This window comes from Anguilla anguilla, chromosome 14 (assembly GCF_013347855.1).
Source record: "Anguilla anguilla isolate fAngAng1 chromosome 14, fAngAng1.pri, whole genome shotgun sequence".
Taxonomy (NCBI): Eukaryota; Metazoa; Chordata; class Actinopteri; order Anguilliformes; family Anguillidae; genus Anguilla; species Anguilla anguilla.
In genome coordinates, this window is record NC_049214.1 from 15,091,585 (window position 1) to 15,116,521 (window position 24,937).

Genomic DNA, 24,937 nt, shown 5'->3' on the forward strand with positions numbered 1-24,937 from the left:
ATTGACTGCAGCCTATCCTGAAAGACAGGGGTCCTAGTACACTGGGAAGGGCTAGGGAGATAGGGAGCTGTGACACATGAATGTATTACAAGGCAGTGAGGAGTGTTTAGCACTGACACATCACATTTTTATTATTGAAAGACCTACATTGAGGACAGTGGCAGGAGTCCTGCTGTTGACACTGAGCTGGTGGGCTGAGCAAACCCCTACCCCCTACTGGGAATAGACAGTCGAGGATCAAATAATTTAATCATGCACATCACGAAACAGCCATAGGAAATAGCTGAGTCATCATCAAAAGAATATGACCAATTCTTACTGGAGATAAGAGAAGACTTCTAAACATCATAAGAAGAATGTGCCATTGCTTTTCCTGTGACTGGGTGGCTAGTTCCCTTGACCAGTGGCTGAAATACCAGGCCAGCAATAATCAGATAGTAGCCTACAGTACAATCTGGACCTGGGGCTGGCAGTGCACTAAGGGCTAGTTGTTCTGTAGCCAGTGAAAAGTACAATGTAATTTGGGGATGTCAGACCATGTGTTCCTTCAGCCAGCATTTACTTCCTAATTGGGAGACAGTTCTCATATCTGGGTCTTTTAGGTCCACTGAATTAGATGTTATATATTTCTCTCTTTGCATGTGCAAGAGGCCACAGTTCTGCAGGTATTACCATCCCTTTCAAAGGACTTCTCAGGGCTGCATGTGGGAGTGTGGAGTGTAAATTACTACTATTACCCCTAACAGAGAACCAGTGCCACTGTCTACTTATCTGACGCACATGCAGTTACAATAGACTCATTCCAGTCCAATACTGACCTCTCTGAAATTCCAGATTTCCCTTCACGGGGAGCGCTGTTTTTTTTTTTTTTTTCTGAATGCAGTGGGTAAATACCGTAAAACAAGCTTTCGGTGTAATTACAAGACAATACTGCACTATTATACGCTCCATGCGTACGTAAGACTATAGATCAATGCAGTTATTATTTTATACAACAAATACAATACAAAGCTGACTGTACCTTATAGGCTATTACATGTGACGGATAGTGAATTTTTTGTTTAGTGCCTTTAAAGAGCATGCCGTTGGGGAGGGTGTAGACGATGTTATTACATTTTGCACGAAAGAAATACTCTGGTTACAAAAGCCGGCGTTTAGATCCGCAATGCTATTCAGAGAAGACGGCGCCAGGATCGGAGATTCTAATTGTCAAATGACGAGCACAGTCATCAAACAAGGGTCTTCATTCGCACATATTCAGTGAGTTTGCTACATCGCATACTGTTAAAGTAATTGCCCCTGTTTATTCTTATATTGTTGTATCTACATCGTCCTGGGTACAGACGATGGACAAACTGCCGTTACAATAGCTAGTGATTTCAACTGCGTTTGCCTCCTTTTACAGGAGGTGGGGCTTTTGGGCACAGAGGCTCTTTCAAAACTTTCTTCAAGTGTGCAGCAGTGCACCTTCAGACTTAGCACTGCTCCCTTGGAGGGATATTACACTGAAACTGAACACCATCGCTTTAAGTTCGCTATATAAACATAAGCTATCATTTTTACCTGAAAGCGTGTGCGTTATTCTTTGCAGGTATAGACAGACACAGGAGGACACAAACTGGACTGAAGTAAAAACAACTGGAAAGTCGAAATGAAAGCAATTAATCTGGACACCTACAGCCTGTCACTGCTCACAGCGAAAGAGGACATTCTAAATCCCCGGTCATCAACCAACTGGTAGGTCGAGAAGCGCTGTTAAAGTAGTAGGCTACAGCATGCAATTTACGGTGATTTTTTGTGCACGTTCTGTGGATACAAATAGATTACATTTGGGAGATAAACCTAAAATAAACCTTTTAAATTGCATTTATTATAGAGGTAAGTGGATTGTAGGAAGTGCTTCTTGCATTTATAATAGGCTACTTGCAATGATTTCTTGAAACTGACCACACTCTGTCACTTGCTCATTCTACTCACTGTCTGTTTACATGTTCTTTGGAGAGAGGGTCTGTGGTGAGTAGTTTTCACAAATATGTCAACAGAGGCCAGTGTCTACTGGGTTTTCAGTATATAGGGCAGGTTTGAGTGAACATGGTGCACAAACTTACTAATGAGCTCAATGGAAGGTATTTCTGGTCTGCGTCCTGCTCACTTGAATTTGTTATTTATTTTGCTGTAGACTGAGGATTTACCCTTCAAAAATCTCAGCTGTTTAACTCCACATCTAGCAGACTGAGACTGAGACAACTATAATGCTAGTATACTACACACTGTGAGCAGTAGCTACTGCTGACGAGTAGAATGAAGTGGCATGATGTCTTCTACTTAATACAATTGAATCAAACATCCAACAAGTATGTGGAAACGTGGCAAGAGCTACATGTCGATCATAATGATTAGATATCCCATAAACATTGTTTATGGGAGCCTGTAATAACATTGTCTTTTCTCAAGGTATAGGCCTAGTAATTAAATCATATGTAATTATGAAAAACAATTTGCTGTTATCATTTTGAAATTAAGTTTGGATATTTTAGCACTTTTTGTAGATCTATCTGCAAGAGCTTAATTGGCCTTTTGTGTTTTTAAGCTACACTGTAGTTTTGTAGCACAGAGGATAAACCTATGGTCCTTATCTTCCATGCTTTGATCAATGCATGCATCCAACAATGTCTCACAAATGTCCTTATCCAAAATGGCAGGTTTGTAAAAGAGGGGCCCCTGCCTTGGGAAAATAGATTTGCACTTATCCTGGTCCAACCCGTATGTGGGGTGTGGGAGTAAGCTAGACTAATGATTTATTTAGTCTATTTACAACTATTAGAACACAGTCAGGAAAAAGGTCTGAAATGATCTGTTTTTAAACTATTTCACATGAAGCGCTGTTTGCTGAGTCATGTGATGTGGAAGTGTGAATGCACTCGGTGTGACTCAGGGTTGCATTCCTTCAACACTTTGTTCCAAATTTAACATTTGTTAAACATGTTTTCCCTTCAAGGTAAAACTCTGTATAGGAGAAAAAACAATCCTGCATAGAAACATCTGTTGGGAGTAAAAAGTATAAAGGCAATAGGCAGCACAGTAACTTATGAATCGGTGACTCGTGCCAATACTGATATTTATAGCCATTGTTGGGGAAAAAAGAGTAATAAAAAATCCCTAGCAGAGACAGTGACTGAGTGAGACACCATATGACTTACATCAGACCATGCCAAAGTGTGAGGAACTTACAAAGCATATAAACTGTTTGATCAAGAACAGTAGTATGTGTTAGAATGTGTGAGTATGGGGTTGGGGGTGAGAGAATTATTGGGACATTTAATGCTTGAAGGTGTAAGAAAATAATTTCCGGGCCAATGATTTTCGGTGAATGGTGACTGATTCACACATCACTGAGGTATCTGATACTAATGTATGAGGTGGAGGGACTGTCTGGAAATAGAACAGGATTGTTCAGATAATGAGATACACCACATCAGACATGTTGAATGGGAGACCAATGAATTTAATAGTCTGAGTGTCTCTCTCCATGATAGTTGACATCATGGTTTAACTTAACGACATAACAATTTATGTGGAAACTCTCAGTTGGTCCCCTTACATATGTTCTCAAGTCATGAGCAAGTTCTCAGGAGCACCCTTGTGTAAAACCACATGTGCTATTACTGACAGGTTTTTTTTTCTCCCATTTTAGCACTCTTCGTCTTTGGATTTTGTGACTTTTCAGACCCTGTCAGCATCATGTTTTCTCAAAGTGCCTTGAAACAAATCTAGAATGTTATAAGATCAAAAAAATGTACACACAAATTTTGGATACGCTTCAGAAAGGAAATTTATCACAATGGTGTAGCTATGTTCTCCCCACACTGCTTCTTTGTTGTTAACTGTGGTTCATGTTGTTTGCAACATCGGGTCATTGCGAGCTGTGCACAGTTCTGCTCTTGGGCCCCATCCCCTTCGGTACTGACAGGTGTGCAGGTGAATCATAGATGCAAGGAATTATGTCACAGTGTACACCTATTTATATATGCAACAGTTATTGCTTAAAAAAATCCTAATGTAAATTGAAGTGCTTTTACTGAGATCTGATTGGAAACTTTGCTGCACTGATTAATAATGCATTTACTATTTTGAGCACTTCAAGGGGCAGCAGTTCTGTGGGACTTTTATGCTTTTTTGTCATGTATTCTCTTCCCACATGCAGAGTTCTATAATTCCTACGGGCAAGCTTTATCAGCAGCTTTGGTGATTTGGGACGCAACTGTTTGGCTTTTTCCACACACTTAATCTCTATGGAAACACACTGACACCTACAAGCATGTGTACATGCTTTGTATGTATTTCTGTGTCTGAATCTGGGTTAAGGGGGTTATGCCTCTTGATGTGGTGAAGTCTCTGTGTCTCAAGATGTGAACTACAGTGGGTGTTCTGAACACTACATTGATTAGGTTTGGCAGAATGGCAGAAGAGTTCTTTTATTCCATTTATTCTTGCATTTATTTAAAACACCTAAGCATCACATGCAAACACACACACACACACACACACCAAATCTCTTTCATGTTCAGGTGATTTGTATAAAGAAATCCCCTTCTAAAATCGTGAATCAACCTCACCATGCACTCACTGGCAGGCAAGCATGGCGGTTGGGTGCAGCGATAATCCGAACAGCTCCTCTTCAAGGTGTTTAGAGTGAGGTCATTGCTGGGAGCAGTTTTAGGGGATTTGGGGATAGAAAGAGGAGGTGACTGGGAGGGGGAGGGGGAGGGAGAGGGATGTTTTGAAAAAAGATCCCTCAGCTCACTCGGCTCTGGCCTTGAGGCCTCAGTATCTTTTATCTAATGGCCTTGTGTGCACGCAGAGCTGCTGAATATATGTCCACAATATTCCCGCTCGGTAGTCCAGCCCTGCCTGACATATTTTTACGGTCTTTGTCCTGTTATTTTGTGTAGGCTATTCAGGAACACTTCAAAGGCCTGAATCTAGTTTGTATTTTTCTTTCTTTTTCCCATGACTAGTATCGAGTGTACTGAGAGATGTAAACCTACTCCCTCATGAAAATATTGCAAAAATAATGCAAAACATTAGACAGGTATTACTCAACAAGTGCAAGATTATTATTTAAGTCTAATTACTCTTTTATTTGATTAGAAAATGTGAATTTTATTATCCTGTGCATATGTTATGGAACATATTGCAAAATTTTAAGAATTGAGATATTCTAAAATATTAGCACGTAATTATTTTTATGACGAGAATTTGTTTTAAGACAAATGTGAAACGTGCATTATATTTTCGATCATGATATTGAATTGCTCTTGGTTATTGTTTTGCATGGGCAAATACAGTAGAGGAATTTGATCAGCACGTCATTCACGTTTCCCCCACAGCCTCCTGCTTTCTTTTCTTCCTCCTCCCTCCCAGTCTGTCCTGTTTTTGTATTCTTATTTTAGCCACTCTGAATAAAAGCTGGAAATTCCCTTTTCTCTCAGAACAACAAATACCAAATGAAGCCCTTTACTCTGTGTGACTCTTCCGATGTTATTCAGATGTTTCAGGGCCATTTCTTTCCTAACGTAACAGGGTTTACACAAGTATGCTGATGTTTTATTGATTTTTTATTTTTGGGAAGCATTTCCTGTACTGGCAGTTAAAGGTGGACTTTTACAGACTCAGTGATTACATGCACACTGGGTATTTGCTGGACTGTGAATTGTGAAGAAGTGGAAATAATTTTATTAGTCTGGACTCACTTCAGGTAGAACTAATTAAACAAATGTTTTGATCTGACCTTGTTCAAAAGGAAATACCCAGCCTTATTCCATCTGGGAAAAACTTAAACTACAATAAAGGGAGGTTTGTACAAACTTGAAGGGCAATCAAGCAGGTGATCACATGACATTGTCAGCAGTTGAGATATACCTATGCATTTAGTTTGTGTAATGTTTTTGTATAGTGCATTAGAGAAAAAGTGTAGCTGCCATGGTTTGGTATTTGGAGTGCTGTACATGGTAGCACAAACTTATTTGAACTTGCTGCTTTCACCTGATGAAGTATCTGTATTATTAAACAAGATGTTTACTTTTGGGATTTATTATAGTTTCCGTCTGGAAACAGCAGTTCAAAACAACGCTCAAATGATCTAGCTGCTCAGGAATGTGTTGAAAGATGTTCTTGAAGTGGAGTTCTCTCATCTAACAATCAGATGCGATGGCTGATGGAGCTCTGTGACCAATTTTTTTAAATAATATAAGCTCAGCCCACGTTTCCACGGTGAAATGTGTACAAGCATATATCTGTTTAAGCTCACTCCTTCAATTGGCCCTTTCCCCCGGATACTAGCACAGTGAAGTTTTTTATGTTGGGGGAGGTGTTACTCCAGGGGATCATGGGAAATGCTTTATTTCAAAATGCAGCCTCTTGTTTTTGGTTGCCAGAGTTACTGCACCTGTGCAAATCAAATCATGATAAACAGGATCCCACAGGAGCTCTGTTATACACTACTTGTCGAAGGCAAATGAAGACATTACTGAAATATAAGAAAATTGGTTGCACAACACAGTAATGTCCTTAATGAATCGTGCATGTACAGTGTTGAATAGTTTCAGATCTTTAGACAAAATGTAATATTAGCCATTTAAAAAAAATGGAATGGGTTACAAAGGCATTTTTATGGCTCTGTGATGCCACCAAACCACAGTGAGAGCCATTATAACCAAATGTAGAACACTTGGAACAGTGGCAAATGTTCCCAGTAGTGGCCAGCCTGCCAAAATTTCTCCAGGGGTGCAGCGACAACTCATCCAAGAAGTCACAACAAAAGATTCCAGAACATCCAAAGAATTGCAGGTCTGCTGGAGATGTAAATGTCAGATAAGGGCCCGTATACAGATAAAGCCCTCCCCCCCACACACACACAGGTGAGCTGTGCGTGACTGCCTATGAGGGACAGGTGGAATCACAATGTCAATCTTATACTGTGAAATTAGACAGTGTGCATCTCCTGGGATTAGAAGATTTATAATGGTCTCAAATGATCTCAGCTTTCTAGGGAGGATTTAATGTGAAGGTGAGATTTTTGACATGAACACAAAATCCCATTTTTCAACCATCATAAGATTCAACTTGGAGCCAAATTAGTGTTTTACTTTCCAGTACTTGTGTGTGTGTCTATAATTGTTTTATACATAATTGGTTAAATATAATGTTTCAAAGCCAGGGTTTATGTATTTTTTCATCATTAATGGGAGAAAGTCAGCAGGTAGCAGCAAGCCTTTGTTTGGGGTGTGAATCACTATGCCAGTGGGACATTAATGATGTGCTTAATCTGGGACAGTGATAGGCCATTCATATAATCGCCTGCATTAGAGTTCTTGGTGTTACCTTGTCAGACCTGGAAAAAAGTATTTTAAATTTACTGGTAACATACATGCAGATTGCTGCTAATTTAAGACGAAATGTCCATCCTTTTTTAGGTCCTCCACTTCATTGTTTCAGCCCTTCCTTGTTACTGGGCCCCAGGTGAATGCAGCAGTGGCTCTGATGTGTTGGTGTGTGTGGTGTGAATGGAGCACAGCCCTACAGATTAGCCCTGGTCTCTGTAAAGCACACAGGCCCATTGTGAGACAGATTTACTGTTATTGCAGAGACGGGCAGGCCAGATCATGGGTGGCTGGCTGTTTTCTCTCAGCTTTTTGTATTGGGGTGGTAATTGGCCCTCCTTACAGACAGCAGCTGCCAGGAAGTGCGGGCTGAGAAACAAGCCAACCCCCACCCCTATTCACACGTGCATACACACACACACACACACACACATTTCTGAACTTTATAAACATACACTGGGGGGGGGGGGGGGGGGGGTTTGTGGGTTCTTACTTAAAATTGCTCAGTGGCACAGCAGTAGGGGCGAAACATTCCTGGACACCGCACCTACCCTTAGCTGCTTCAGTCTGTGAGCTAGTAAATGCTCATTAGCACATATATGCTACCTGACCCACTGTCAGATAGACCTGAGTTTCCTCCTGACCAGTTTCAAAGATCTCTACAGACACACACACAGACACATACACACACAGATACACACACACACATACACACAACTGAACACTCCCACAGAACCCCTTAAGAAACAATTCAGAAATGTAATTGAAATACACCACATGAGTTCTGTTTCCTACAGGGGAAGTGTTTCCTCACTTCCGTTAAATTAATTTTGGCTCAAACCAGTGAAGTAGTGGAAAGGTGAATATTGTGGCTACAATGGCTATGTTTATTTGCATTGGGTCTCAGCTGGAAAGCAATAGAGTAACGGTAAAGGTGTAACAGTAAGCACCGATCCCGTGTGGGTATGTGAATGCTCTGTGACGTCATCCTGCCTTCAGAGTTTGTCCCAAATACATTGCCTTTTGAGGTTCCTTTTCCGTTCCTTTTCAGAGGGAGCACACTTCTAAGGATGCAGGCAGCTAGGAAGCTGTCTTTGTATTGGGACACAGCCTCTGTGTGGGACAGGAGCAGGCAGGAAATGCCAGAGCCGTCCCAGAGGGCTCTGTTCTGCCCTGCTGTTTACTGAAAGATATAACTTTAACTTGCCCCCCATTCCCTTTCTGCTGACCATCATTTTTCTGGATGAGCTTGCACCTCCCTCTGAGTGGTCTCATGGTGGATGGCAGAGGTGGGCCCTGCCTTATGTTGCACAGGGTTCAGCACATTTCTACTTTCCACCTGCCATCCCTCTAACTTTCTTTTGTCTGCATCATAGGCCCTTGGTTTCTTTCCCCTTCCATACTGAATATGACTGTGGTGAAGCAGTGCAAAACAGTAAGCTATAGTTTTTGGATGAAAGGGGGACTGGCTGTCATTGCCTTGTGCTTACAGAGGAAATGATGGAGAACGGGAGTCAGGGCCCTTCTCCTGCTCTCACCAGAACAGCTATATACTGAAGGAGTGGGGGAGGGGGAGCAATTATGAGGCTTTCATTCTGATCTTTAATTGAGTGAGAGTCCTGTATTTCCTCCTCTTAACTCTTTCCCTCCCATTAACCCCCCCCCCCCCCCCCCCCCCCCCCCCCACGCTGAGTGTTGCCAGGGGTGACCCTTCATAGGCTTTCCACTCGGGAAAAGTCATGGCTACGGACAAAGGAATATGTGCACCAGACACAATCACAGAGGAAAGCTCTACAGAGCCATCCCAAGCTGCCGGAGCAGGAACGGCACGTGCCTGTCTTAAGGGATCAGGGATAATTCAATAAAAGAGCTTATTATATGTTCTGCTGCCGATTAAATTCTCATTTCCTCTTGGGGATGAATGAAATATCTATCTATTACCATTAATCAAAAGAAGGGCTGTAGATCTGTTGTAAGGAGAAAACAGTAAGTGTTACGGCAGTTCCTGGCACTTATTATTCATTATGCTGCTGGTGTCAAACTAATTTCCTCTTTAGGGATTAATAAAATATCTGTCTATTCCTTTTGTTTTTGCTTTGACCTGATTTCTCTCAGGTTATTGCACCATATTTCTTTCTTAAACCTATCTTCACTACTTCCCCCCCAGTTGATAGATGAGAAAGTTCACAAGGGTTTTTAGAGCCATGTCTTCCGGTTTGTTCTCGTTGTTATCCTAGGCAGAGTACGGAATAAAATCTCTACGTAAACTGGCGCTCTTTATGTGGGGTCTGCCAGGATGGAGAGGTAGAGTATGGGTCATTGAGGACACTGCTGTGTGAGGGAGATGAATGTCTTAAAATAAGAAACAGCTTGAAGGATCTAAAAACATACCACTCATTTTAAATCCACATCTTAGCTGTGTATGGCCAATTTCTGAGGGGGCTGCAACCATGTGTCGCTGATATGGCCATATAACTCCTGTGGTGATACACAGCTGTGCTCCAGACTCACACTGCCAGTCAGTGAGTAGTCATGAACCCTTCATCTCTCATCTACTGCACTTCTAAAGTCTAGCATACCATCATACATCTGGTGAAGTGGAAATGTATATGGTGATTAATGATTAGTTCATCATTGTTATGACCCAGTCTGGGTCAGACCATAGCATAAAGGATAAGACAAGTGAGTGGGAAATAGTTAATTGGAATGGTAACTGCAGACTGATGAGCAACTCCAGTCCCTATCTGCCAATCCAAAACTAACCTGGCTAGTCTTCGAAGGCTTGCCGGGGACGGGGTGGCTTTGAACGCTGAGCTTCGGGACACTTCATCTACAGGTTGAGACCAAGATTAAAAATAGCTTACCCCCAAAGGAGATTTAAAGTTCCACCTAGAGTCACCTACAAAATAATACAGGAAAAATAGCAAAGCAAAATAACAAAATAGTGTCCCAATGGAAGACTTTGTAATCCAGCTGGGAATACTTTAACCCGAATCACTATACAGCAAAACAAGACGTCGAATAGAATGAGTCAATGGTCAAACACGAAATACAATCAGCGAAAAAACCAGAAGGCCTTGACGCAAAATATGGTCAAACATGCAGTGTTAATGAAGTACTCACTATCCACAAGTACCGAACACAAATTCAAAAAGCCAGTATCCACTGGTGAATACCAAATGAGGGCTTTGTCAAACCACGATGGAAACAGGCAATTTGATGACGAACTGGAAGAATTTTTACTTTAAAGATTACCTTTAAATGATTGATGATTTTAAGACAATTTTGGTCTTTATGTCTGATGACAGTTGGACAGTTTGATTAAACTCATTTATCTTATCAAGAGCTTTCTGTGTTTTACTGTGGATCAGTTTGCACCACATCAGTAAAGGGGAATCTTGAAAAGATTGCACACACATGGTGAGAGCAAGCTTTCATGAAGTCTGCGTAAGAATGTTCACGTGGATAGAACAGCAGATATATGAATCCAGTGTATCTATCTATCTATCTATCTATCTATCTATCTATCTATCTATCTATCTATCTATCTATCTATCTATCTATCTGTCTGTCTGTCTGTCTGTCTGTCTGTCTGTCTATCTGACATATTTTAAAATGTATATTCCCAGGGCTTCCCTAGATAATAATTGAACTATTTACCAGTTTAGATACTAATATTTAGATTCTCTATCTCTCATTTAGTTTTTTTTTGTTTACTCTGTTTGTGTTAGACAGCTTGTAGAATCCTCCACTCCTCCATGCTCATTAGCCAAGTATGCATTTATTTGTTTATTTTCTTAGATGTTTTTGAGTATTTGGCACATTCTTTGCTGAGAGCTGATGTTTCCATTGCTCCCATTGACATTCCACCATCTACTCCCTGACACTGCTCTGTTCTTTCTCTCCTCTTGTTCTCTCTCTCTTCACCTTTTTCATCAATCTGCCTGCTATGTCATATCACAGTTTTATTTCTGTTTCTCTCGTGTTGTCTCCCTCTCTTCATCCAGTTACATGGTTTTGGTACTGTAATCCCATCTCTCCCCATTCCCCGTGTGTTATAATTTATTTTCTCAATCCTTTCCCTCCTCTGTTATTTTTCTCCTTTCCCATTTTTGCACCCTGGCTAAGCCCTTCCATCTGTCTCCCACCTGATTTCAGGAAGCAGAGTCTAGGCTCTGGGGCAGGGTAATCCACTTCAGGCCTCAGTGGTGCTTCAGTTTGACAATTTTGGCTCTTCTCATCCCCTTTTTCTCTGTTGGGTCAGTCAAGATAAATGGGTGTGGCCATGGTCAAGGGTGGGGCTATCACTGCCATCTTGTAATCAAAATACAGAAGTGATCTTTCATTGGGTATATGATATTAATCCCTTATAGCTCAATGGCCATGAAATTAGACCCCAGTGTTTAAAAATTAATTAAATTAATTGTCATTGTCTGTATTGATCAGAACAGGCTAGCCAATTAGCTTTAGTTTATTGCTCCTGTGATGTCAAATATGGCATTTGTTAGTTCAGCATAACGGTACATTACAAAAACTGGAAGCAAAAACATTGCCTGTACCCAATCTGACCCAATGTCACAGAGATAAAAATAGGCCTGATATCTGGGCTGATGATAGTATACCTTTGGGCCCCGGTAGGTTCTAGTCGGGATGCATGCCTCAAATTACTACTGTTAAATGTGGTATATCTGAGATTCAGCCATCTCTGCTTGGCTTTCTAAATCCGCCAGGCAGTAAAATGCATTTATGTGAAATTCTGTCATTCAAAGTCTGAGTATAGATACAGTGTTGACAAGAAGTAGCAGTGCTGTCAGCATGCTGACGACTGAAGTGTAAACATGCCACTGCAGACAGCTCCTATAAACAGTGTCTCTGTGCAAATAATGGTACGTCCGTTTGGTCATTCAGGGGGGCTGTGTGAGTGTCACAGGAAATGAACGTAGTGCAGTGTAATGTCGCCTTTGCCAGACACTCATAAATAGCAGATTGGGCCCCAAGTCCAAGGAGAGCCAGCAGCCACAAATTCATGCAAACCTCAAGATGAAGGTAGAGAAGAAGGGAGGGAGTGAGGGAGGTAGACAGACTGCAGTCCTCTGTTTCTATCCAGATTTATAGCTGGGGAGGTGGGATGGGGGACTTGCATTTGAATGACTGCATGGACTCTGGCCCAAATGATCAGTTGAAGCCCATATTCTGATCTCTTTCGCTAGAGAGTGCCACATGCATGTAAGATTAAAACAATATTCAGACCGAAGCCTTCTGCCCTGATTGTGGAGGCTTATCCATATGCCCCTTTTTAAATGATTCCAATCTTAAAACAGGAGTTGGAATAACTGGATGTAGCATTACCCCTTGGGGCCACACCCTTTGGGATCCACACCTGGCTCCAGGAATGCCTGTGAAGGTTGCCTGGCTGCTGGTAGAAAAGCCTCTTGGGTGCCTGGGTTGGATTACCCTTGACCCTGGGGATCAGAGCCCTGAGGTACTAATATAAAACAGAATTTCTGCTGCAAGAGTAGATTTCAGTCAAAGAGAGAAATCATCAGGAACCCATATTGGAAATATTTGGAAATAACAGGTAAGAAGCATGATGTGTTCAGTCCTCACAACACAAAACAACAGAAAAATAGTTATAATTGCATTCAGTTTATTTCTGCAATCAGCTTGAGTCGACACTGCAGTCTTCAAAAGATTGCTCTCACTCAAGGTCTGTTGGCTCGAATCCCTCGAGTTATTTTTTTTGTGGCTTATTTTTTCTTGTCTGAGTTAAATGGCAAGTTGGGCCTTATTTGTCAATGAAAGCATGTGATGTTCCATCCAGGTAATGCTGTTTGGCTGCATGCTTGTCACCTGTGCCTCAGTCCCAAACCTTGGAGCCCTTGAACGTATTGGTCCCACTTCCCCATTCATGGGCAGCTCAACCTTAAGGAATCACAAATAGAAAGGCTGGCCTTTTCATTCAAGGAGAGTTAATGGGGTTATTGCAGCAGGCTCCCATTAGGGGGTAGTCATGCGTTAATCCAAAAGCAACCAGGGATGACAATTAAATTGCCATGTGCTGCACTGATGGCCTGGGAACACAATAGCTGCATTCTTCCGTGATAGCATGCAGATCTGGGACCAAATTATCGGTTCCCTCATGGAAAAAATATTATCCGGTTGTGTTTGAATAGTACTCTAATCTGATAAAATTAAGGGTTAGCTTCCCACTTTCAGCCAGAATGGCAGACACAAAATGTGTGACTGCTGCAGTCGCTGATGCTGTCCATGGTGTGACACGCACAGTGAATTGTGTGGGCAGTGTCAGGAGAGTCTAGTTGCTCCAGCAAGGGAGTCTTTGTTTTCAGTGGTGAAATTCTACCGAGATCAAAGTGACCACTGTAATCTGTCTGTTCCTTTCATAACTCTGTCTTGTTTATCTTTTTAGCAGAGACTCTCATGACCTAGCCACTTATCTCCTAAAGGGATTCTTTAAACTGCATGTAAATATTTGTACTATTGAGGTTTTGATGTACAGTACTGTCGGTAACCATGGCTTCCCAAGGGCATGTCTGAGTCATGTTTGATTGCTCATAATGCACTTTTTGTGTACCTTTAAAGGACATTTTTGAGGGCATGGGTGCATTCAATCTGTTGTCTGAATTGATGGTGTTGAAGTGATATTTCAAATGGTCATTTATTATGGGAGAGGCTTTGGTCAGTGTGCAGTGGCTGGTCTGGCGATCTCCATCATCAAATGATTGACTGGGTGACTCCACGCAACTGCCCAACATGGAGTAGGTGACTCCAGCATGGAGTAGGCAGTTTACTGCCACTCCAGTAGCCAATTAAACTTTTCCATGCCAAGCAAGCAATTAGAATCTGTACATATTGGAGCACTTTGGGGTGCAAGCTTTATGCTAATGGTCTACTTGTGCAGGCCAGCGTAGACATGTCTGTCTTTGCCTGGATAGGCGGGGGGTCATTGTTTGGGGGGTGTAGTAATACAATCAGGTAGTGAAAGACAGCGTTAGAAGTTTAAAGTGTTAAGACCTCTGACACATTCAGGGGCTAGGTTATTTTATATTATTTGTATTTATGTGAAATACAGAGTAACAACTGACAGGAAATAAATGAATAAATTGACTCACAATTAGATTAACTAATTATTCCTAAAAGTACCGGATTACCAAAACACCCATTAAAGTTGGTTCAAGTATCAACAACAATATCATTTTTATTCTGCACTTATTTAAAAGGCACAAATGGTACAGTTGTTTGTTAGAGGTTTTTTGATACACTGTATCCACATTTGGGTTGTTTTAACCTTTCAGTGGTGCTATGTTTTACAAAGGTGCCTGGTTGCAGAATGTTTAACTTCTCATTGGTCAGATATACAGCAGGGTTCAACACCAGTTCAACCTCTGTCTCTCCTGTGTGCTACTGCTCCACTGCACTGCTCAGTGACACGGTGGGGAAAGACAGGGCGTTTCTCGCTGTAAACCCCAGTCATTTGTTAGGCTGACGAGTGATATTTCACAAACCTGAGCGGAGCAGCAGTGACAGATATACGCCTCTGCAGGTGTCAGATAACGAATGCACTGGGGTTTCGAGTTTAACACACGGATTGTGTCTCCATATGTGACAAGGGGGTTGCCTGTGACTGTTTTGCATAGCTCTTAATCAAAGGACCTTGGTCACTTCTCTGGGAAATTGCAGTTATTAAGATGTTCCCAGTCTCCGTAGGGAAAAACCAATGCTTGTGGAACTGGCCGAGACTTGAGTTTGGCTCCCATTAAGCCATTGGAAGGCTTCAACTACATACACTGCCATGCCAAATGTCATGTGCAAAGTAACACAGTATGGAAGCAGAGAGACTTACTGCATTGAAACATAACACTAATTAAGCAAGGCCTGCAAGTCTGCATGTTTCTACTGGAAATGTGCTGTTCCACACCTTGCCTTGAGCAGGAAAGAAGGAAGTTCCTGAATTAGTCTAATGTGCTGGAACATTTAGCCCTTCATTTATTCTGCGGTAACAGTTGGTTTGGAAGGAAAACATGAAAAATGTTGGTCATGAGGAACTAGCTTCCTACTGAGTTAAGTATTTCTGCCTGCATTCTGTCTCCCTGGAGATGCGAGTAAATATAATACTGGTGTTAGGGTGTGTGTATAAAAAGCCTTTAAATGAATGCAGTATTTTCTGTGAAGAGAAGGTGTGATACCATCCGAAAGACAATAAAATACATAGTCATGTCTTATTGAATGACAGCGTGAGAATAAAGCTACCAAGGCAGCTATAAAATCCAGTTTGATTGCCATGTGCAGTAATCCTTAATCATAGACCTAGAAAGCCACGGAGTTTCCTCTTCCCACGGTTACTCAGCACTTAATTTACGCTGCTGATTGCAGAGGTTTCCTGGGTTTGAGTTGGTTGCTGACTTTAAGTCTAGGGCTAGCATTGAGTACCACTGCGATAGCTACTTGACTCTCCAAGAGAAGATCAGCACCTAGATTTTCCATGGGTCAGCTATGGCTGTGTTTTGATATTTCCCTCTGATATTTCCCTGTCTGACGTGTTTCTCTGTCTTCTTTACAGGGCCCTGTTTACATATGTTGGCATCACCAACAACCTCAAACTGTCTGACTCGGGAGGTAGGCTCAGACAAGCTTTTATCCAGAGCAGGTTTTGTTTAAGCTTGACAAGTTGGTATTTTGACATCTGTGTCCTCATTTCACTGGACTGCTCAAATATCATAAAATTTAACAATTGACTAGCAGTGCAGCATGTAATCTGGCTGGAGGTCATTTAACTGTTAACTGGAAAATCACTTTCTAAAGTACTGTACACTGGACCTCAAACTCACAAACCAGATCCCATCCCATTTAGAGTATCACAAGTCAGAGAAAGTACGATACATGTTGTCTAAAAAGATTTTTAGAGATTATTGTTTTATATCTATATATATATATTTAGTTTAAAATCCATGGTTTGTTTTGACTCACCCCCTCTCCTCCACCCTCCATCTGTGCTCTTCATCTCTCTCTCTCTCTCTCTCTCTCTCCACAGTGGGTGGTGTGAGTGAACTGGCAGGAAAGTTCCATGTGATGCGGCCTCTGTATGGGCTGTGTCGGGTGGGGATGGATGGGCAGGGACCATCCCGTATTGTGATGATAATCTGGGTGAGTCAATGATGCCCTCAAACACAGAAATGGTTCTGTGGAATGCACTTACAAGATACATGTAAGGTGTAGCTATAGCTCAAACAGTTTCCCCAAGCACACATCATGACAGGAGCCAAAGTAAAATGGAATGCAAGATGTCTGTAGGTCTGGCAACATAGCTGTGTGGGCATAATTCTGGAGATGCATATATTTCCACTAATGGGTCACGATGTATCTGAACAGACTGCATCTACCCACTTTATATGAAGTCTCATACCAAGTGTAACAGACAGTGCAGATGCTGAGGAGGGTATACAAATAAACACAGAAGCAGAGAAATGAATTTGCAACCATGAGTCTGATAAAATTAGTGATACAATCATACATAGATATTGCTGAGTATTTACCTTGGCTATGTGGACCCCCATCTCATGATTACATTGCTCTGTCTCTAGGTGGGTGAGGGGGTGGATGAATATCGCAGAGCGGAATGCGCCAGTCATGTGCCTGCAGTCAAGACTTTCTTCAAGGTAATAGTTTGTAAAATAGGCTATCGTCTGTGACCCATGCATTCATGCATGGTTTTCCCATGAGGTTTAGTATTGTTTGTAGGTATAATGCCAGTTTCCCACCTGGGAGCTGAAGACCATCTGGTTTTAAAAATGTGTGTTCTATTGTTTTTTGTGCGGGTTTCCTGTACATGTTTGGGCCTCATGACACCCATGACCTGCCGACTGTCCTGCTCAAATGTCTGTGCCAGGCAGTGACAGCCCGAATGCTGCTGGAATTTCCTCCTCCATTGTGACTGGTGCCACTGAGATGGCTGCCGATGACAAGAGCTCTAAAACGGGGCACACAAGCCCAGAGCCACTTCCTGTCATGTGATGAAAGACACAGCGGAAAGTCTAAATGGCTGAAGAAAGGGGGAGAGGAAAGAGAAATGGCTGTGTGGTGTGGGGATGGCTGGTTTAAGCAGCCACACCTGCCCTGGGTCAAGCTAATTAGACCTAGCTAATTAGATAATTGGTTAGGAATTAGATAATTGGCCAGGCTAATTGGACCCGGGAACAGGGGTGGCTGCACCTGTGAGTAGTGAGGCAATCAGTGCGCGCAGGTTAAATCTGCCATCCCCACCCACACAAAGGAGAGCCTCTCAGTCATGACAGTGTTAACATCTGCTCAGTTCGCTGTAACATCTTGCCACCCTCGTAAATAAACGTGGACTGTTTGAACATCATCTCCCTGTGTCTCTGTCCTGGAGGGCCCCTTGGAAAGCCACTTCGGTGGCCTGTGGCAGGCTTGTTTGTCACAGGCTGTTAAAGGAGAGATGGGAAAAGATTCTGAATGTGTCTGAGTGCAGAGGTGTGCACATTCAGTTATTTTCCCCTTGCTGGCAGAACATCAGAGTGCTGATATTCTGTGTGTCCGTAAGCCATCTTAGACAGTGGCTGCAGGTTTACTGGTACACGCCTGGTGTTAATTGAATTACACTAATGCCTGAAATTTCTGTCTGATCTCAGCCCTTGGAAAATGTTGGTGCACGTGCATGCATGTGTTTGTGTGTGTGTGTGTGTGTGTGTGCATGCATGCGTGTGTGTGCGTTTGTGTGTGTGTGTGTATACATGCAGGTGTGTGTGTGCGTGCATATATTTATGTGCGTGTGTGGGTGCATGCTTGCGTGTGTGTGTAACTCTAAGTTTAGAGAGCAACAATAGTTCCTTGCAGCTGATGTAATTACATGCTGGATGAAACCAGATAGGATCAGTCTTGAGAGATTTGTGTGGGAAGTTGGAAACTATTACATTTCTGAAATGTGGGAGAAGCAGGACCCTGATCCAGCAATATACCATATATGTCACCCCTCAGTCCGTGGCACTGAGTTGAATAGTTCAAAGAGGCTACCACAACTCATTGACATGACCAAATAGCATGCGATACTAATTTTATATCAAATAGCCCCAGTAGATGGATTGGTGTGGGTGCAAGACCACACTCCGGGTTGATTAACCACTGTAAGAAAGCCCTGTGAATACATAATAATCCCATGTAAAGCTATGGCTTCCATGCATGTGGCCAGAGCTCACAGTGATGTGAAAGCTGTAGGCAGCAGCAGCAGCTCTGCGCTCCCTGTGCACACACAGCCATGCTGCAGCCCTGTCCTGGCTCAGACTTGCGCTTGCCAGTGTGAAACCCAGGACCACTGCACTCTGATCTGCTGTCACTCCCTTCCAAACAAAAATTCATCAAAAATCAAAATACTCAGCTTTTTTTCTCAATTTATCAGTGTTGCTCAGTAAATTACTCTCTCTCTCTATTTCTATCTTCTTGTCTCTGTCTGTATGTCTTCCTCCCTCTCTCTCTCTCTTTCTATATATATATATATATATATCTCAGGAGGCTCATGTTTTCGTAAATGCCAGCAGACCAGAGCAAGTGACTGAAGAACAAATCAGAGCCATCATTGGCAAGCTCAATGCTCCCAAAGAGAGAGTCCAACGGGGCTCTTTGTCAGTGGTTAAGGAGGAAACTGTGGTGAGTCTGAGCTGTGGGGACTGCTACCACAGGGGGGCACCATTTTACTACAAAAAATGTCAAGTCTATAATAAATGAATGTGCTTCGTGATGTGGGTCTTGAATGTTTACTCCAGTTTTACTTTTCATGTCATTCACTCTAAATCTGTGCAATGCTTATGGTACGAAAGAACAATAATATTGTTCTTCGTTTTTCTTTCCTTGCCATTAGGGGACTAACTATAAGAGAACAATTGCTGCTATGGAGGTTCAAAGGTTCAGCAGAGACTCTTTCTGGGCATGTGCAGAGGTAAAGATTCTGTATATGAATCAGTTTGTTGACTTACAGTATACTCAAGCCAGTATTTTATATGATGCCATTTTACACAACTCCTTCCATCCCAAAGAAAGAGGAGGAAGACAGGAAAGAAGAGGAGAGTCGGCGAGCCATAGAGGATCGAAGGAGAAGGGAGAGAGAGCGAATCCAACAGGAACGCAGAGAGGCAGAGGAGAGGGAAAGGAAGATGAATGAGAAAGAACAGATGATACAGAAGCAGAGGTCAATCTCGCAGATGACTGGAATGCATGCTAGCAAGTTTCCTACAAATTGCGGTCAAAATTGCCCTCTTGTGCTCACCCTGAACTTATGCAGGAGTTCTCTGTCCTCCACTTTTTTATATCTGATTTCATGAGTACTTTGCTTGCAATGATTTTGAATCCTGTGTTTGCTTTTAAAATGAATACCATTATATCAGCATTCAATGTTTTTTGTAAGAGATCTTTCATTTTTTTTGTTAAATGTTGGACAGTTTTTCGCTTAATTACAGACTCAGATCTTTGCTTTTAAATGTCTGTCTGTGTATCTCAGGAAACTACAAGCCGAGATTGAGGCAGAGGCACGGAGACAGGAGAAATTAAAATGGGTGAGTGAGAGGGTGGACCAAAAAGGCAAGAACGCAGTGTTGACCATGGATGTGTCTTTGAGTGAGAGAGGTAGAGCTTCAGTACTGAACGTGAATGTCTATCTGTCTAAGTGAAGCAAGGATTGAGATGCAAATGACTTTCAGGACCACAACTATCATTGAGGACACCAAGGTCATGTCCACTGTACTTTCTTTCATGTCCATTTTCAAAGTTTTCTGAAATTTGAACCTGATCTACAGGGCACATGTAGGCCTATGGCATTTACACCCTAAAATGTCCCGGCATACGTCGGCCTAACCCCCACCCTCAAACCAACTCATCCCACTCCAGCTGAGTCTCTTGACCTTGGTATTTTTTATATCCTGGTTACATAACTGCTTTTGAATGTATGTATTTCAGTGTTTTGTGCATGCATACATCTGTGTGTGTGTGTGTGTCTGCGTGTGTGTGTGTGTATGTGCGTGTGTGTTTGTATGTGTGTGTGTGCGTGTGTGTGTATGTGTGTGTGTGTGTGTCTGCGTGTATGTCTGTGTGTCTGTGTGCACATAGGGGTCTCAGTGGTCTATCTTGGGTGTGTTGAACAGGAGCAGCAGCAGAGAGAGCATGAGGAGAAGATGAGGGCTCGTTTCCGTCACAGTGAATCTATTGAGAAGGCAGCAGTGAGTCTACACCTCTCTGCATGAGTGTACAATTCAGAATACTGACTTTGCTTTATTTTTTATTTTTGTTTCTATGTACCCTTAACTCTGTTTTATGGAAAATGCATGCAGCTATGACAGCATGCAGTTCTACACAACTAAGAGCTATATTTTGCTACTTTGTCTTTATTCATGTTCTTGTTCAGTGTATCATCTTTCCTCTCGATCTGATACGATGCGGGTGTGACATTGTGTAATACCTTCTTATCGAAAGAGTTATTGAGTGGTAGCTGGTAATTCATATGAAATATCCCTTTTATTATTCACATAAAATGCTCACCTGGAGTTCGGCTCTATGATTTAAAAATATTTTTTACAAATATATCAAGTAATATAAACTCAGTGGCTCCCTTAATTGGGTACGCTTTGTTAATGCAAATAACCTGTCCTCCACACAACGAATCTTGTGGCTGAAACTCGATATACAAAGCATGCAGACATGGTGAAGAGGCTAAGTTGCTGTTTGACCAACCATTTGAATTGGTGATCTAAGCGTGATCTAAGCAGCTTTGACCGTGGTATTATTGTTGCATCTCAGAAACACCTGCCTGAAATTTTCATGCACTAGAATCTGTAAACTTTGCACAGAATGGTGCAATAAACAAAAAGAATCTAATGAGCAGCTGTTCTGTAGGGCACAGTTACACAAACATGACTGTTTAGTCCTCAGATCTCAATCTAATAGGGCAGCTTTGGGATGAGGTGGAACTGGAGATTTTCTGCATGAATGTGCTGCTGAAAAATATGCAGGAACTGCATGATGCTATCGAGTCAGCATGGACCAAAATCCCTAAGGAATATTGGCAGCACTTTGTAGAGGCTGTGCCACAAAGAATTCAGGCTGTTCAGGAGGAAAAAGTTGGTCTACCTGGTATTGGATAGGTGTACCACTGAGTGTACATCTTAAGATTATTTCGGAATGTATCCACATTTCTTTCTAGTCTTTGGTTTTTCATTTAAAAATGACTGTGCCATGGATGAATCGGTGCGTAGTGTTTCTGAATGAATGCAGACTTTTATGTTGCATTACATTGTGTCCTACAGGAGGCAGCAGTACTGGTCTCACAGCGCTCCATAAATCCACGGGAGTTTTTCAGGCAACTGTCATCCTCCTCCTCTCACACCCCTTCAAACCCGAGCTCTCCCCGTGCAGGTGAGGAGGAAGGAGGTGATGGGGAGGATGGGGTAGTGAAGAGTGGAGGTTAATATTGTGAATTATTAAGTTGGTGTCTGTTGCTATCTAATACTTGTTCAATGTCCAGAAGTGATTATCACAAATAGACTCCATGGCTGAGAAAAAATTCCACTGAAGGTAGACAAACACAGCTTTTAAATGCTAGAGATGCACCTGCATTCCTATGATAAACATGTCCTAAGTACCGTCATCCATTTTAATTGTGAAGCATAAATATGAAGCTTGTTCTGTATTTAACCCTTTGAAGAGTAGATTAGTCATTGGTTCTAGAACTGCATTGATTTCAGTTACCTGTAGTGATTGTTACATCAGGATTGGAATGTTTAGTTACGAACATTCTAATCACACATTTGTGATCTTACACCTTAAAAGGTTAATGCTTATAAACCCACTGCATGCATTGATCTGAAAATGAACAGAATGTTTATTCCCTTGACTCTCATATTTTTCTCTGCAGTCAGACCTCCATTCCGCCGTTATCAGCGCAGCTTGACTGACACAGCATTTATCTTTGGGAGGTCAGGCTCTTCCACTCCCTCCTCCCCTCGCAGTCCCACAGTGGTTTATCCCTTCAGCCGTACCCCCACCTCCCCCTACCACGGATCTCTGTCTCCTCCCAGCCCAGAATGCTCTGATCCAACTTTCCGGCCAATCACTCTGCCCCACCAGCCCCACGCCCCCCTCGTGATGCCTTCCACTTCACCTCAGCGGCCCGCCCCTACCTCCCCGCTACCCAGCCTGCCTCCTTCCAGGCCCCTCCCACCCCTCTCACCCCAATGTCAGCCCCTCTCTTTGCCCCATGGTACAAGCATCCCGCAGCCCCATATCTTGGTCCCTCCCTCCCCCATCCCTCCTGCTCCTCCTGCCTCCCCAGGTCCCCTCCCCAGCTTTTCTCAATCCCAGTCGTCCTCCCTGCCTTCCCCTTGCCCCCTGGATTCTCCTCCCCCTGTAGAAGCTCCCACCAGGCCCCTCCCTGAGATCACGAAGGTTACCTCTCTGCAGTGCCTTTCACAGACTGAAGGTAGGCCTCAGCTAGCTGCCTGCAATAAGATCATACAGTGAAGAACAATAACATCATTTCATATATGAAATCCAATAAATATTTTCAGTGATTTAGGTATGAACTTCATATTATTTATAGAACCCAGTGCTATAGACTGAGGAAGAGGATGTGTGCAAAATGTGATTATTTTTGGCTTTTAGTCAGGGCTCTTACTGTTCAAAACAGAAGTTTCTGATTCAAATCCCAGGTGGAGTTCTGCTGTTGTACCCTTTAAACAAGGTACTTGACTAAGCAAATATCTAAATCTTAATATGTAAACAGTTAAAGCTATTTTAATCACTTTGGGTGAGATTGTGAAATGTAAATGCAATAGGAACATAATTAGACCAACAAAATGTGTCCTGCTGGATAGTTAGTGACCAAGTACACCCAACTGCACAGGAAATATTTTGGGACTTTACTCTGGTTGCTTGTTCCCTAGGTCTCCACCCAACCTCATTGATAAAATGCTATCAGTGTAGTGAATGATGTAAATGATGTATACATTCAATGCTGGTGAAAAAATGTGTAAAGTTATGTATTGTATGAAATGTCCATGTCCCATGCACAAGAATTCTCTTAAATTATTTTAAATACATTTTAAATCCTTTGTTGTAGTATTGAAAAAATGTTGTAGTTTGAGTGTCCCAGAATTTTTTTTCACTGGTTCGGGTGTCACGCCTCTATGTCTTATTCCTCTCAAGGACATGAGCCTCCCTCCCAGATACAGAGTGACTCAGAGGTGCAGGCCCCAGTGGTGGAAGAGAAGAAATGGGATGATGAAGAGACTGGAGCTCCAGAGAAGGAAGTGCCAAGTTTGCAGGCTAGTGAGACTGCTACTGCTTTAGCAGGGAGAGAGAGCTCACCTGTAGTGGATTTCCAGCCCTCCAACGTGACTGTGGAGGAAACAGTACCTGTGCTGGACTCCGCTTCCTCAGGGGAGGAAGACCTAGAATCAGAGGCTGTGCCTGAAGGAGAACCATCAGCAGATGATGGAGATGAGAATGAGGAAGAAGAAGAGGAAGAGGGGACAGTCCAGCCTGCCTCATTACAGGAGCCAATCCTAACTGGAGAAGCTGATGAAGGGGTGGAGCTTCAGACTGTCTGCCACCCATACCAGGAATCTTGTGAAACAGGTGGGTAAAGATGACTGAAAGTGATTGGAGGGGGGGTGGGGGGAGGGGATCATATCACTGAAATTGTCTTTCACTGCAGGTGAGGTTGTAGATGATGGGAATATACCACAGTCCCCACCTCAGGAGCTGTCCTCACTGACAGCCAATGGAATGAGTGCTGAACCAAGGGGGAGGGATGAAAATGATGAAAATGGAGTTTCTTTGGAATCACGTGGTACAGGTACTATGCAAAATGCCTTTCATGCCTGGTCAAGGATTTTTGACTATCCAAGGAATGCTGATTCAATGTTACACTGTAAATATCAATGACTGATTTGTTAGCTAACATCCTTCTCTTGAGCAGAGTATCCATTGCTTGAGGGCACACCACACAACATCATGCTGTACTTCAGTTAAAGTGTTAACGAGAAATAACTGTATTTCATAGCGAGCTCATTGTTTTTACGGATTTCCTTGGATTTTCCAGTGTTGTGCATGCAGTATACAGGAAATGTGTCTTTTTTGTTGAGATAGTTTCCTGTTAAAAAGTAGAGGTGGGCTAAGTCAGAGACTTTTAAAAAATGTTTTGCCCTCAGGGGGAAACCTCAGTCTCTCTGAACTGGATGATGACTCTGGGCTGAGCCCTTCCACCAAAAGGCATGCTGGAATGGAGGAGGTCATCACAGAAAAACAGGGGGAAGTAAAAGCAGAAAATGGAGAAGAGTTACACAAGGCAAGGCAGTTACAGTATACAACTGGCGTCGCTGTTTAACCCTTCCTCTTCACTCTGTATGCCTACCAATAGTCTGCTTGTAAATGTAAATAACACAGGCTCTATTTTAATAGTCTTAGCGTGTGGTCTAAAGTACATACGTTTGCTTTTTTAATGGCGGATAGTTCAAGCGCAAAGTAAGGCGCAAAAAGTT

At 42.5% G+C, this 24,937-nt stretch overlaps 1 protein-coding gene across 2 annotated transcripts in view; it reads left to right on the top strand.

The window, feature by feature from the left end:
• Positions 1-1,111: 1,111 nt before the first annotated feature.
• LOC118213042 (drebrin-like) overlaps positions 1,112-24,937 on the top strand; it is a 28,941-nt gene continuing 5,115 nt past the window's right edge. Inside the window, exons 1-15 of one of the 2 annotated variants that reach the window (XM_035391650.1) lie at positions 1,112-1,260; positions 1,592-1,737; positions 15,961-16,016; positions 16,432-16,544; positions 16,982-17,056; positions 18,921-19,058; positions 19,270-19,347; positions 19,445-19,596; positions 19,906-19,960; positions 20,546-20,620; positions 21,704-21,812; positions 22,312-22,875; positions 23,601-24,032; positions 24,112-24,252; positions 24,608-24,744. In XM_035391650.1, coding sequence (XP_035247541.1) covers positions 1,652-1,737; positions 15,961-16,016; positions 16,432-16,544; positions 16,982-17,056; positions 18,921-19,058; positions 19,270-19,347; positions 19,445-19,596; positions 19,906-19,960; positions 20,546-20,620; positions 21,704-21,812; positions 22,312-22,875; positions 23,601-24,032; positions 24,112-24,252; positions 24,608-24,744 — 2,211 coding nt within the window. In that variant the 5' untranslated portion in view covers positions 1,112-1,260; positions 1,592-1,651. Of the gene's footprint in view, positions 1,261-1,426; positions 1,738-15,960; positions 16,017-16,431; positions 16,545-16,981; positions 17,057-18,920; positions 19,059-19,269; positions 19,348-19,444; positions 19,597-19,905; positions 19,961-20,545; positions 20,621-21,703; positions 21,813-22,311; positions 22,876-23,600; positions 24,033-24,111; positions 24,253-24,607; positions 24,745-24,937 lie in introns of those variants that run through there. The other variant, XM_035391649.1, reaches the window with a different exon arrangement.